The 15,611-nt window shown below is 32.6% G+C and overlaps 1 protein-coding gene across 3 annotated transcripts in view; it reads left to right on the top strand.

Moving 5' to 3' along the window:
• The window catches only part of LOC108361712 (diacylglycerol kinase theta), a 79,417-nt gene that overhangs the window by 26,982 nt on the left and 36,824 nt on the right, over window positions 1-15,611 (top strand). For 2 of the 3 annotated variants that reach the window (XM_017614416.1, XM_017614415.1), the window contains exons 8-9: window positions 10,415-12,127; window positions 14,888-15,100. In XM_017614416.1, the coding sequence (XP_017469905.1) occupies window positions 10,415-12,127; window positions 14,888-15,100 (1,926 nt within the window). The remainder of the gene's footprint in view (window positions 1-10,414; window positions 12,128-14,887; window positions 15,101-15,611) is intronic. The other variant, XM_017614417.1, reaches the window with a different exon arrangement.

The following is a 15,611-nucleotide window of genomic DNA, read 5'->3' as shown; positions in this document are numbered from 1 at the left end:
TTTTGTCATTCACGTTGTAAATTAAAATGAAAATATCTTTGCAAAATGACCCGAAGTAGAAAACGGTATACAGATCTGTAATCTACAATCCAAAATTAAGTTTATATTTTTACGTTTAAATATAGGGAAGCTTCGGTTTTGGTCTAGAAGTATGATCGATTTTTTAAAAAGTGAAACATCTTATTATTTTTGAATTCACTATATTAGGCACAATGGTTTTAACGCAACACTCTTATTTCAATTTAATACTATTACAGCCAGTTTCACCATGGAAATGATTTTCTGTCAACTTCCATATAAAATTCAAAAAATTAAAATCATTCTTCACTTAAATCGCTTTCGTGAAATTGGCTGTTAGTATTGGATACAACCTACTTAGCAGGGTTGCTGCGAATATTATTCCGAGATAAAAGTCCTTTCCGAATAATAAACAAACCGCCTGTCCAAATTAAACAAATTTGGTATCATATTAAAGAGGACTGAAATAGCTTTAAAACAGAAATAACGAACGACCTCTATTAAATATTTTTTTTTATAATTTAATACTGAAGAAATTCATATACCTGACACAAGGTTTGTTCAATATAATTAATAGAACAATGAATCATTTTCTGTAATCAAAATTCAGGAAAAGTTAAGAAAATGAAAATTTTAATTTTTTTACTTTGCAAACGTTTTTTCATTACCTAAAAATACACAAAAAATATGGCGCTACAGCAAGATGTCTATTCAAAGACACTTATAAAGTCAATTAATCTATTAAAATCCAACATAGTTTACTCTGAGCGCTTGAACATACTAATTCCTTTATGAATTGATCAAATGTATACTAAACACTCAAATCCTAAATTTCAAAAGTGTCTACGTGAAGAGCCATGAATCGAGCATTTTCTCTGAGAATATAGAAAAGTCATACAAAATGCTCAAAACGTGAAGAGCATTGAATAGAGTATTTCCTTTTTGTTTCTCTTAGTGCAAAATTTTTATCTACATNCATATACCTGACACAAGGTTTGTTCAATATAATTAATAGAACAATGAATCATTTTCTGTAATCAAAATTCAGGAAAAGTTAAGAAAATGAAAATTTTAATTTTTTTACTTTGCAAACGTTTTTTCATTACCTAAAAATACACAAAAAATATGGCGCTACAGCAAGATGTCTATTCAAAGACACTTATAAAGTCAATTAATCTATTAAAATCCAACATAGTTTACTCTGAGCGCTTGAACATACTAATTCCTTTATGAATTGATCAAATGTATACTAAACTCTNTGCAAACGTTTTTTCATTACCTAAAAATACACAAAAAATATGGCGCTACAGCAAGATGTCTATTCAAAGACACTTATAAAGTCAATTAATCTATTAAAATCCAACATAGTTTACTCTGAGCGCTTGAACATACTAATTCCTTTATGAATTGATCAAATGTATACTAAACACTCAAATCCTAAATTTCAAAAGTGTCTACGTGAAGAGCCATGAATCGAGCATTTTCTCTGAGAATATAGAAAAGTCATACAAAATGCTCAAAACGTGAAGAGCATTGAATAGAGTATTTCCTTTTTGTTTCTCTTAGTGCAAAATTTTGATCTACAAAATGACATTTCGTTGAAAGTGAAGACTTTTTGCTCGTTTTGAGTTCCTTTTCTGCATTTCAATCAAACGATCGTTAACGCTTGTTGAAATTTTTATAAAAATAAGTCGAAGAAAATCTTTTAAAATTGGCCAATTTCGCAAAAATGAACGTCTTGGCACTGAACGTCTTTACCAGAAGATTGGGAAGTTCCCAAAAACAATGGTTCCAGAAATGGAATAACTTATAGGTTGAAAAGCGGTAAGATAAAAAACATATTTTCAGTTTATTTTCATCATTCAATCCAAAAATGATATAGGCTTGAAAACAAAAACCATAAACCCGAATTCTCCTCGAGAAATTCAAAGTGTGCAAAAGAGAAATTATCGCCACTGTGGAATTTAATTTTTCACACAATTTCGTTTTCTTTTTTTTTAACCAATTTGCAACACAGTTTTCTCATAATCNACACAATTTCGTTTTCTTTTTTTTAACCAATTTGCAACACAGTTTTCTCATAATANACGACCTCTATTAAATATTTTTTTTTATAATTTAATACTGAAGAAATTCATATACCTGACACAAGGTTTGTTCAATATAATTAATAGAACAATGAATCATTTTCTGTAATCAAAATTCAGGAAAAGTTAAGAAAATGAAAATTTTAATTTTTTTACTTTGCAAACGTTTTTTCATTACCTAAAAATACACAAAAAATATGGCGCTACAGCAAGATGTCTATTCAAAGACACTTATAAAGTCAATTAATCTATTAAAATCCAACATAGTTTACTCTGAGCGCTTGAACATACTAATTCCTTTATGAATTGATCAAATGTATACTAAACACTCAAATCCTAAATTTCAAAAGTGTCTACGTGAAGAGCCATGAATCGAGCATTTTCTCTGAGAATATAGAAAAGTCATACAAAATGCTCAAAACGTGAAGAGCATTGAATAGAGTATTTCCTTTTTGTTTCTCTTAGTGCAAAATTTTGATCTACAAAATGACATTTCGTTGAAAGTGAAGACTTTTTGCTCGTTTTGAGTTCCTTTTCTGCATTTCAATCAAACGATCGTTAACGCTTGTTGAAATTTTTATAAAAATAAGTCGAAGAAAATCTTTTAAAATTGGCCAATTTCGCAAAAATGAACGTCTTGGCACTGAACGTCTTTACCAGAAGATTGGGAAGTTCCCAAAAACAATGGTTCCAGAAATGGAATAACTTATAGGTTGAAAAGCGGTAAGATAAAAAACATATTTTCAGTTTATTTTCATCATTCAATCCAAAAATGATATAGGCTTGAAAACAAAAACCATAAACCCGAATTCTCCTCGAGAAATTCAAAGTGTGCAAAAGAGAAATTATCGCCACTGTGGAATTTAATTTTTCACACAATTTCGTTTTCTTTTTTTTAACCAATTTGCAACACAGTTTTCTCATAATATGAATGAATAAAACGGCAGTAAGCAAATATCAACACAGAAAAATGAATAGAGGTTTATAACTTCAAAAACAAAGTATATTTTTATCTAGCGAAATCCGAAATGATATGACTGAAGAGCGCTGACGATCTTTATGAAGACAAATCGTACTTCAAAAAGAGAATGCGAAATTGCTCTAAATATGAAAATTTATAGTAGCATATTGCTGACTAATTACTCCAAAAAAAAAAAAATAAAAATATTAATCACTCTGAATGAAGACAGTTTATAAAGATCTAAAAGTTTGCATTAGTAGAGGTTTTTTACATGAAATTGAAGAGAAAAGACTATAGAAAAAGAGGCATATAAAAATATGTCTGCATACAGAGCCTTATAAAGGCTTTTTTGAATAAATTCTCTTTATTCAGAGCATTATAAACCCTTATAAGAGCACAGTCTATGAGAAGAGCCTTATAAAACCTTTATAAAACCAGTCGTTCTCCAAATTAGAGTTGTGTGTTATCCGGGGCTTTCCCCTTTTAGACATTTCAGTTTCGAAGCTATTCAAGTCCTCTTTAATTTGATAAAAAACTTGTTTAATTTGCATAAGCGATTTGTTTATTATTCGGAAAGGACTTTTATTTTGGAATAATATTCGCAACAACCTACTACTGCTACTTAGTGCCAACGCATGGAAACCCCGTGGAGTGTCTGCCCCGTAAACATTACAAAGCCACCGATTCCATAAATTTTCCACTAAATTAAACAGCCCTACTCAAAAACATTCTTAAAATTAGCTCTAACGGGCACTTAACTAATGTTTGTTAAATCTGGCAATTTTGTTTCCTCTCAGATTTAAAAGGTAAGGGCTCATTAGTTAATGAAACATTTAAGTATGGCCTGTATGGCCCCAGTTCAGTTGTGGTCCTTTTTTTTGTAGCATCACTCGCTTTTTTCGGTGACTTTGAAATCAAGTATTCGCAATGGGTGAGTGAGCAGAGCACTGGCGATTCGAGAGATCCGAATTCGAGTCCTTTGGCAAGAAAATTTTGTTTTTTCCTTTTTTTATTTATTATTTTTTCTTGTTAAATTTTTAGAAACTTATTTAATTTAACTTTTTGCTTTTTAATTTAATTTGATTTTGGTTTGTAGATTTTATTGTTTTAAAAAATAAACTTATTTTTTTTTTATTTCATTTAATGTTTAGAAAATGTTCGCTAAAAGACAAACAAAACCACTAACAGGCCAATTCTTGAATATTTCTTAAACATTAAAAAAAATTTTTAATTGGAAAAGAAAAAAACTCCGTTATCGAGGATTGAACTCAGATCTCTCGAATGGCATGCCAGTGCTCTGCTCACTGGTCCATTGTGACTGTTACAGCAACGTTAGCGAAACTGATATTTATTAAAAACAAAAAAAAAAATTTATAATCATTCGTTAAAAAGTTAGGTAATGGGTTTTCTTTACTTAAGTTTAATGTTCAAATGCTGTTAATAACTGACTCAAATCGTTACTAAGGGAACAATTTTTAGACGAAAAATAAGAATTTTTGGAAAATGGGCCTAGCCACGCCTACTTATGGTTACATATGTATAACTTTCTTCCAAGCTTGGCTCAGCTGTTGGCTTTGGTACAACATACCAAATGGCCGAAATTTTTTAAAATCGGACAATAACCACGTCCACATCCCATATAACGGTAATTTAGGAAATCTTCGATAAATCAGTAAATATTAAAGCTAATTTATTCAAAATTGATGCTTACAACAATTCTTTACCAGGAAATACATTTATGATAAAATGTTGGAAAAGGGCGTGGCACCGCCCACTTATGATCACATATATATATATGTGTCTCGGTAACCGTTGTAATAATTTGTACCAAACTCGGTATGTGCTTGCCACGTAAGAGCAAAACGTTGAAAATTATTGAAATCGGACTAATATTATGGCCGCTTTTCATATAACGGTAAATTTCAGAAATGCTTGAAACTTCAATATTTCGAAATTTAAAGAAGCTAATTTACTCAAAATTGAAACTAAAAACAATCCCTTTAAAAGAAGTAACATTGTTTGGATTTTTGGAAAATGGGCATGATATCGCCCATATATGACTATATAAGTTTATCTTATTATGTCTTACTGAACGTTCTGTCGAAGATGTTTAAAATAGGGGTAAAACCACCCCGGCTTACCTTGCAACGGTAGTTTTCGGAAAGGTGGCAAACATATATTTAGTACTTGCGCCGGATATTTAGACTTTCTTACTTGTTTTCTGGTTAAAATAAAACTAAATTCAAAGGCAATAATTCACTACAAATACAAAGGAGAAACACCACTGCAAAGTTTATGTTTCTGGCTAGAGACTACTCACCGAATGCTGGCGCTAATATGTATAACTAAGCATTAAAACTGAGTTGTAGGTAAAATTTTGTATTAGAAAAATGAGAGTAGAGTTCGACCGCTTAATCGGCCGATGCCGAGGCTGGTATCGGCCAAAAGAATTGGCATCGGCCGATTAAACCCTGAATATAAATTAATTTCAAGAACAAAAGCTTTTATAAACTTGTATAATAACAAAAGAAAAACATTATCAAATAACGAAATAACTGAACTCATCCAAGAATCGGCCAAATTCGGCCGTTGTCGATTCTTTTGGCCGATAATAAATAGCCTCGGCATCGGCCAAAAGGTTAGAGACTTGGATATTTATATATGTGTATACGAACTGTCCGTGTATGGATAAGTATATACATGGTTTAATACTGGCAATTCCTGTAGTAAAATTTTAATTTTTTTTTTACATATAAATTTTTTTGGAAATGTTAAAAAATTAAATTTGTTAAAAGAATTTTCATAATAATTTATTACTAAGAGTAGATTTCCCTCGTTTGCTGGAATAACTTTATTAAAGAACAAGCTTTGATATAACTAAACGAATTTTACAATTTGTTATTTTTAACTTTTTCCCTGCGAAAGTTTGATTTTTTTCCTTCAAAAATTTAAATTAATATTTCTTGCGAAAATGACTAGGTCTAGAAAAACGGTACACAGGTCTATAATCTACATGCGACCCAGAACTAAGTTCACATGTTTCGGCGTCTTTTTGCGTCATTTCAAAACTTGAGCTTTTCCATAACAATTGAAAGATTTAACATTAAAATAACATAAGTTGAAATGGTACTGTAAAATGAGCATAAATTAATTTTTGCCATTAGTTTTTCCTTTTATTTCATAACTCGAATCATCGCAATACCATTTTTTGTTCTGATTTTGTTAATAGCCAACAAAATTTAAAACGTTACTATAGACTTTTTGCAAACAACTTTATATGTAAATTGGCTCAATAAAATGTAAATAATATTTTATATTAAGGTTTTAATCTCAGTATTTGGTTGAAGAACGCCCTATCTCAGCTGCCGATTCAAAAACGCCCTATCTCAGCATGATTCAATAATTAAAGGCTTGCTCACTATTGACATTCGAGTTTTGACACTCCCTTACGAAAGCTTTGCACACACACACACAAATCACACACAGTGCCTTGGTAATGTGGCCGATTTTGTCAAGAGGGAGCGAGAAAACCGTTTTCTGAGCAAACCCAGAGCAAACCTTTTATTATTGAATTATGCTATCTCAGCACATTTTCAATGCATTTTCATTTGAGACAGGGTGTTATCGAATCGACAGCTGAGATAGGGCGCTCTTCAACCAAATCCTGAAGTAGGGCGTTCTTGAAAAGTTTTCTGAGATAGGGCGTGTTCGAACTTACTGCCGAGATAGGTCGATCTTCCACTCAGCCATCGAAAATGTAGGAGAAGTTCAGTCAAACGCACAGAAAAATGTGCAATTCCCAATTTTTTTTCAATGCCGTCTTAAACTACACTTATGATTGGTTACCAGTTAGAATAATGATTGGGAACTATCCGAATACGAGATATGTAATTTGTTTTGTCAGATGTAATTGTGGGAATTTTCGTTCAAACCATAAAATTTTACCTACAACTCAAAATTTTGACTCATCGCTATAAGTGTTTAACTACACTGTACAGCACATCACTCGGCTGGGTATTGTACCAAACCAACTTTTTTTAGGAGACTGATTCATAAATAAGTAAAAAAAGTAATTTCTCCTTTTTTCGAAGTTAGCCTCCGAAATCGAGATATGGTATACAAATATGCATTTCAGAAGAAAGGGGTTTAATCGCCTTTACAGCGATACCAATTTTTTTAAATTCGGTTAATATTTTTTTGTCTAAAATATTTCTTTATAAAAAAAGGTATTTTTTCCTTTAAATGTGTTTTATTTAATTCTTATATACGAAGTTTACAAATATGCATATCAAAAGAAAGCGGGTTTAATCGTCTTTATAACGATACAAATTTTTTAAAAAACTATTAGTAATTTTTTTGTTTACAACATTTTTTTATAAAAAAATGTATTTTTTCATTTAATTTTTTTTTCTAAATTTTTATATACGAAGTATACAAATATGCATATCGGAACNTTACAACATTTTTTTATAAAAAAATGTATTTTTTCATTTAATTTTTTTTTTCTAAATTTTTATATACGAAGTATACAAATATGCATATCGGAAGAAAGGGGGTTTAATCACCTTTAAACCGATATAAATTTAAAAAAAAATCAGTTCAAAATTGTTTGCACTATAAGGAATTTAATTTTTCGAAGACCTGAACTTTGATCCCTTATAGCACCTGTAACATAAGAGGGAAAGGAGGATTGCAATAATTAAATATAATTTTTTACCAAAGGTCCTATTTCGAACTTCGACGGCCCATATCTCGATTTCGGAGGCCAACTTCGAAAAACGGAGAAATCGCTGTCTTACCTATGACTCAATCTCTTAAAAAAAAAAATTGGTTTGGTCCAATACTCAGAAAAAAGTTGATTTTGCCATACAATGTTGTACTGAAATACTTACATAAATTGCTGTTGAATGTTTAATTAAAAATCGAGAGAAAAATTTGTGTATTTTATTGTTGTTGTTGAAAGCGGACTTAACCTGCATAAAAACAAGCAGATCTAATCCAACAGATTGAACTTAATTTGAACCTCAACAAAAATATATAAATCATTTGACTTTAGTACTAAAGACATCTACCATTTGGCCGCTAAAATAAGCATTGATTTTTAGGATGATTTTCTATTTAAATAAAAAGAGTAGTATATGGTATACTTACTATAAATAAATAAATTATACAAAAATTCTGAACGACACCACTTCATACTTTAAGTTGTAAAATCACAACTCTTCTCATTCCAAAAACGATAACTTCCATCCATTTCATTTAAGTAATACTTACATACATACATACATACTTAAATAGTTCAACTTACATACATACAAATAAAATCATTAAAGTGAGTAAATAAAATTGTACTTGTTGCTTTTTTTCGCGATGTTCAATTCTTTTTGAATACTATAAAGGTATCCACACACCTACGCGATTCTGTCGGTGCGAATCTGTTCCGACAAAAATTACAACATTGCCGACCATAGTTTTAAATGAGGAACCTCACATTTGTACGATTTTGCTGCAGCGAACTTTCACAATTTTTCTTTTTGTCGTGCCGGAATCGCAGACTGCCGCATTTTGAGAACGAAAAAAGTCAATAGAAGGATTTTACGATATTAAAACAAAATTGAGTGTAAGACAACAAAACATATTTGATGTAGAAAAGTTAATAATTTTATTTTTGTTGAAAAATATTTTTTGTTTGTCTATAAATTGACAGTTTTTGCTGCGCTAAAATCAAAACATCAAAAACGGTGCGGATTCGTTGCAACAGAATCGCATAGGTGTGTGGATGCCTTAAGGCCACGTCGAAAATACGTAGGTTTGGTAAGCATTTTTTCACACAGCGAAAGAGCCATTTTATGTCCCCAACCACACTATGCTCAAATTTGTTTCCTCATTTTGGTATTTACGCTTACCTCATTAATCTGCAGAAGATTTTTTTTTATTTTTTAAATATTTTTATCCCTCTATGTTATTCTTCCAACACCGTGTCGTAAAGATGTAGTCGAAGTTAAGAGCTTAGAAGGTCCCATGAAAAAATTTAATGCCCGACTAACAACTTTAAGCCGCTTGGTGGCGCAAAAATTCATGTCGTTCAAGTGGCCACCTCCAGAATTGATAACCCTACTGGCCCAACTTATGACATTTTCCATCACTATTGCCAGAACTTGTAGTGATAGGTTATCGAGGTTGACAAGGCTGAGGCTTGTCTTTCTCGTGCTCGGCTAACAGCTGATGCATTTCGTGCACTTTGTAAGGGAACATCTTCAAGTCTTTCAACAAAATTTTCTGTCATACGGTCGAAACCTTGGAAATCTCAATATTCTCAGCGGAACAGCGGCCCAAGCGGCTAAACACCGTGGTACTTGGCTCTTTAAATGTAGGGGTAGTAACGTTTGCGCATCGTGTAGTTGGGGTCTTAAAATGTGTATCCCCGTATATTAGAAAAATGGTTACGTATCATCCTTGCTGACAGTATTCAAAAAGGATTAACGACCATCAAAAAATTCGTCTAATATGACTATACTAATACAAAGTTTTTCGCTTTACATGCTTCATGTACCCAGTGTGCCATTCCCTTTCTCATCACAAGAGCTCAGGAACTACATATTTAATTTTATTTTCTTTAAATATGCATGTACATATGTATGTATATATATGCAAATAATACTATCCATTAAATCAATGGTTAATACAAACGAAAAAGATTAGTTAAGCACTCCCACTTCTAATCTACTGTAATGCAGAATTTGACAAAAATAATAATTCCTAAATAAATTTCAAATGCGAGTAACTAAATATGCATATGTAAGTATGTATTGCCACAAATTTTAGTTACATATCTTCATACTAGAAGCTTAATCTCATTTTTATGTCGGTTTGCTGCATTGGCTTGTAGACTTTAGATCGCAGTCTTCGAAATAAATTAACTATTTAATATAACATTTTATGTAGTAAAGATGTATAAATAAAAATTCTTTGTCTTAAATACTGGAGACTCGAATGAACTTTTTGGCTTTATGTAATTAAAGAATTCACGTGTGCAATTAAATATCCATATAAAAAAGAATAAATGTGCATACATACATACAATGCTCTAATTATGTCCAGGATGTATTTATGCGACATACTGTCCCAGTACTACAGGTGCCTATCTAAAAACATAAATATGTGTATACATATGTAAGTATGTACATAACTACATACATACAGACATTGAAATGTGTTTCTGCCGGGTTTTTTTCAATCGAACGAAATAGCTTTATTTTTTATTATTCTTATTTACACGTTTTGTTTCCCTTATTTTGATTTTATTTCCTTTTTCCACTTGATTTCTAAAATCGTGTTAAAACTCTAGCTGATCTGAGAACAATAGATTGCCTTGCAATCAGCTCATCCGCAAACAGCATGATCGCAATTGAATGCACTGAAAGAAAAGAAATTAAAGATGCAAATAATACTCCTGAATTAAGTTTAAAAGAGATTTTATTTATTGAAAGACAACGGCGAGAGAAATCAAAACAAAATTTTCTACTTTCATCTTCCCCTCGGTCCATTACTCCCTCATCGCTATCACCGGTTGCCACACCAACATCGCCTTCACCCTTATCAACACTTTATCCGCAATTATCACACGTTTCGCATTCAGTTCGAAGTTCAGAACACGAAGATGACGATGAACAGTGCAAGCATGTGGACACTTCTCTATGCCACGATTTCAATGAGGACAGTGCTATACAAATGGGCAGCGCGACAACATCGAGCCAAATATATTATACCAACTTCCTGCGGCGTACACGGCCAATATCGCGCAAGCACCTTTCTTCAAATACGGAGGACGAGGAAGAGGATGGGGGTGTATGTGATGTGAGTGGCGGCGAAATCAGCGACGAATATGATAATTTTGAGATTAACTCAGCAGAAAGCACGTTTCGCAAAGCTGGCGATCGATTAGTCGGTAAAGAAGTTACTAGGGTAACTGGCGGTAGTTCAGAAACTGGAGCGAAGCCAGGTAAAGAACCACGCCGCGACTGTTTCTATGAAACTTCTGATACAGGCGGCGAAGTAACGACTACTGACGATTTTGACATTGACTCCAGTATGAATCTTATAAGTAATTTAAGCTTTAACAGTAGTAATAGTAACACATCGATAGAGAATCGTTATAGATTATGTGATAAACACAAAAATGCTCAAAACGTGCCATTAGCAGTAAGTGCCCACGAAACGCCACCAATTATCGCCACCGAAACATTGGTTAGGCATGCACCGTCTACTCAAAAAAGTGGTCGAGGTAACGTACACGAAAAATTCTCTAAGACTGGTGCTTTATTGAAAGCAAAAACACACAACCTCAACCCATTCAAGGGTATTCCAGCTAAGGGCGGCTCTATCAGCTGCTCGCCTAATTCCAGCGATTGCTCTTCACATTCGCCCACACCGGCGGATCCATTGAAAGTGCAATCTTCTGCCGTAGGACGCAGTAAGTCTTTCCAAGAACCGGGTGTTAAGCAATATGCTTACCAAGGAACCACAGCGCGCAAAAAGAAGTACGCGCGACTTTTTCGCCGCCGTTCAAAAAAACGTCCCAGCGAACCTGCTTCCACCGTCAGTAAAACTTCAAAAAGTGCATATAGCTTAGATAGAGGGAGGCAAAGTATAGAGATCACAATTCAGGATGAGGACGGTAACTATCAGGCATATGATGATGACTATTTCACACTGAAGGATGTACGCAGCGGTCTAAGGCGTCGAGTCTGCACCGATGACGATGATGAATATGAAGAGGAGTTCGACGATGATTTTGTGGGACATGTGGAAACCCAACCACAGCTTCACATGGTGCACAGTAGTGGGGCAAGCAGTCCAATGACTTTTCATCGATATTTGGACGATAGGCCATTTAGTGGTGCTAGCGACGACGCCGCAGGTGGTGACATTAGTGATGGCGGCAGCAGTCGCAGTCGTTCGCGCAATAGTGACAACGAAGAGCACGTCTTCGGCCGATTGTTGCGACGCATGCAGTGCTTGTCGCTAGGGTGGCGAAAGCACCGCTACTACAAGCGCAGAGGTGATTTATGTTTTCAGTTCTTTTCAAAAGCCATATTTTCGTCAAATCCTTAAAATTCTAAGCGATGATTTTTTTTTGATCAATACTGTGGTTATCTTGTATTTTCCTTTATATGTATTTGTATGCAGTGTTAATTCTTATTGTTTGCGTTTTTATTTTAATTAAACCCTCTAATTATTAACAAAACCGAAAGCGCTGCACAAGCATGACTTATGTATTATATTTTCTAATTTATTTAGATACAAAACATTCATACATACAATGTACATATAAACAGTGTTGGCACTAATCGATTGATTTTCTAATCAATTAGTTAATTCGATTAAATTCAATCCGATTACAGTTAATAAGGATTTTTTTTTTAATCTGATTAAATAGTGAATCGTAACCGCGATTAAAAATACTAATTTTTAACCCTTAACCCTTAATTTGAATAGGTAGGTTTGGTGATTAATTTATGTTGGAATTTTCCTGTGCTCACAAAGCCAGTTAATCAGGTTAAGTCGAGTTTCCTCATCAGTCTAAGCAATCTGGTGTGCATTTTCATTAAGATGCACATGTGCGCTTGGCTGTGAATGTTCCCAGGTTATGTATTACTAATAACAATTATTATAATTTTTTTATATTATGTGCTTTTTATAAGCGTCAAACACAAAATAATTTCGATAACTGGTGTTTGGTTTCAAATTCGAACAAACTAGACAACTTAATCAGATTTTCTTTTTAATTGGATTAGAGACTAATGATTAAAATTTATTAATCGTAGTCGCAGCCAGCGACTAATGATGATAAAAACTTAATAATTCATCGCACAGTTGATTACGATTAATCAATTTTAATCGTCAATCGCGATTAACATTTTAATCGTTAATTTTTGAACCTTAATCAGATTAACATTTTGCCAACACTGCATACAAACATTCAGGCTTGTATGTACAGATCAAAAGCCACCAAATTCTCTCACAACTTTAATTGTAATATTTTAATACATATAAAAAGTATAATAAACACAATTAAAGAAGTCTAACTTCAGGCGAAACTAAAAGTTGTCGAGTCTTTATTGAAAACTCCTTTATATATTCATATTTACCTATGTATGTAGGTTCCGTGAAACTGCTAGAAACAAGTGTTAGGTATGCCAACAACATTAGGCTAGCATTGTGCAGAAATTGTAAACAAATGCATGCGAATGCGTATTTAAAAAACGGCAGTAAAAATTATGTGAGTGTTTGGCTACTCTTTTCTGAACCACATTGTGTATGTATATGTTTATGTACATACCCTGCAGAAAAAAATTATCAATTGTAAAAAAATAACCTACTTGTAGTTAGCTTTTATGCGGGATTTCTATAAAATATATAACTTGTGGTTAGCTACAAAAAGCTAACTTGAAACAAGTGGACAAGTAAAGCTCGAGATTGTTTCCTTTAAATGCGTTTCTATTTAAATATCCTGCACTTCGCAAATAATTTTAGAATTGAGTACAAATAAAAGGGAGATCGAAATTTCATATTATCATTTTGAAGTTATGCCTGACGGAGTTTGAATATGGTACCACCTACAGGAGAACATGTAAACAAATATGAAACGTAATAAAATACATAAAGTAAATAAAAATAAAAAATTATAAAAAATATTTTGTTTTTCCTATTGATATTTTATGTCCAAAAGTAGCTAGTTACAAATTAGTTACTTCAAATGCAGAGGTAACCACCCTTGAATATTTCGCGGTCATCGCCATAGAAATATAGTTAGAAAGAAAATAAAATATACAGATAATAAGTGACTTTTAGCTCCTTCGCAATCAACTTAAAGTTAGCTCATAGTTAGATCCATTTCCTGCAGGGTACGTATGCACATAGGCATACATATAAACTATTTCGAAGCCAACTGATTGGATGGTGTAAAAAATAAATGTGTTTTAGTATTTTATAATACAGGGAACTGACGTAATATGTAAATTGTGCATTAGATGATGTATACATCGGTTCGTATTTACGTGCAGCGCTTTCAACGATGTCTTTCTTATGTTATTTCTCAACTTTCGTCTTTGGTTTTTTCTAGTTTTTTTTTTTTTTTTTGTGAGTATCTTGCATACATGCATACATGCATATGTATCTATTTACATATTAGCACAAATTAATTTTAATTTACACTCTTTCCTGCACCTTTGCTGTTATTCTTTTTATTATTTTATAAAATAATCATCTACTTGCATACATACATACGCTCATATGCATTCAAATCACACACTTTATCGTTATCCATTATTTGTTAAACATAGATATTACTAATCTATATACCATTTTAAAAACTAACTAGTAAAATACTAACTACGCTTGGTAGGAGGAGTTTCTGGCCATCGGCTTGAGTTTATTGAGTAACCTAAATATATATAACTGAGTGTTTCTCCTTGTAAGAGCATACGCTTTGAAACACTGGGATTACATAAACTTATCCCTCCGAGGCAAAATGACTTTTCCAGCTTAACGTACATAAATTAATAAAATGACACAACTTTTTCTTTTCATTTAAAGACGTTTGATACTCTAATATGTTTTATTATATATCTACTAACAATATTAAAAAATATATATATTTAAGAATATGTATGTCTTTATTTTGTATTTGACTTACGCAAGTAACAACTGTACTGTATTCACTAAATCCATTTGAATAGGGTTTAATTGTTTTGTAATGTTGTTTTTAAGAAGCCAATTTGATTTTAATTCAAATACTTACACTCCAATAACTGCCTAGCGCGAAGTATATCAGAGGAGTTCAGTAGCGGCGATACGCCACGCTTCAAAGATGAAGAATCGGTCAACAAAACTGACGCAATGCACGCTAGTGCCGTCAGTGGCGGAAGTGGCACATCATCGCACTATCGGCCCGAATCTACTTCACATAAATCGGAAAAGTCAGATAAGGATAAAACCAAAAAGGAGAAAGAAAGTGAAGAGAAGGATATTGGTAAGCATGAATTGAAAATACGTATGTATGTAGATTAGGGTAGTCCAAAAATGCATGAGAAAAATTCAAGTCGGAATTTGTATGCTCTCACTCCTTAGGATTGTTCTATACCGAAAAAATTTACCCCGATATTTTTTTTTTTAATAAAAAAGTTTTTAGAGGTCACCGAGAGCGCTCAAAGTATTACATGTATTGAATATGGGGAAAACAACTTTTCGGAAAAATCAGTAATCAGTTTCGAACGGACAACTCGGCTTCTCTGCAGGAGATTCCCTATAATAATATCCGATTGTATATTTTACAATTTTTTCTTAGTAACTATAATTTATAGGTCCGCCGAAAAAAATGCAGTGGGGGCACCAAGAAAATATCGCTAGTTTAAACAAAAAATTTAAATAAACAATTGGGAATCATTATTGGAAGTCTCCTGAAGAGAACCAGAGTTTTCACCATCGAAAAATTTTCATTTTCTAGAATTCCATACCATTTCTACGAAAAGTGGTTATTCCAC

This window comes from Rhagoletis zephyria, unplaced genomic scaffold (assembly GCF_001687245.7).
Source record: "Rhagoletis zephyria isolate East Lansing unplaced genomic scaffold, Rhagoletis_zephyria_1.1 Rzeph_scaffold_00824, whole genome shotgun sequence".
Lineage (NCBI taxonomy): Eukaryota > Metazoa > Arthropoda > Insecta > Diptera > Tephritidae > Rhagoletis > Rhagoletis zephyria.
The sequence above is the reverse complement of the archived record's forward strand: the minus strand, read 5'-3'. Positions and strand labels throughout refer to the sequence as shown.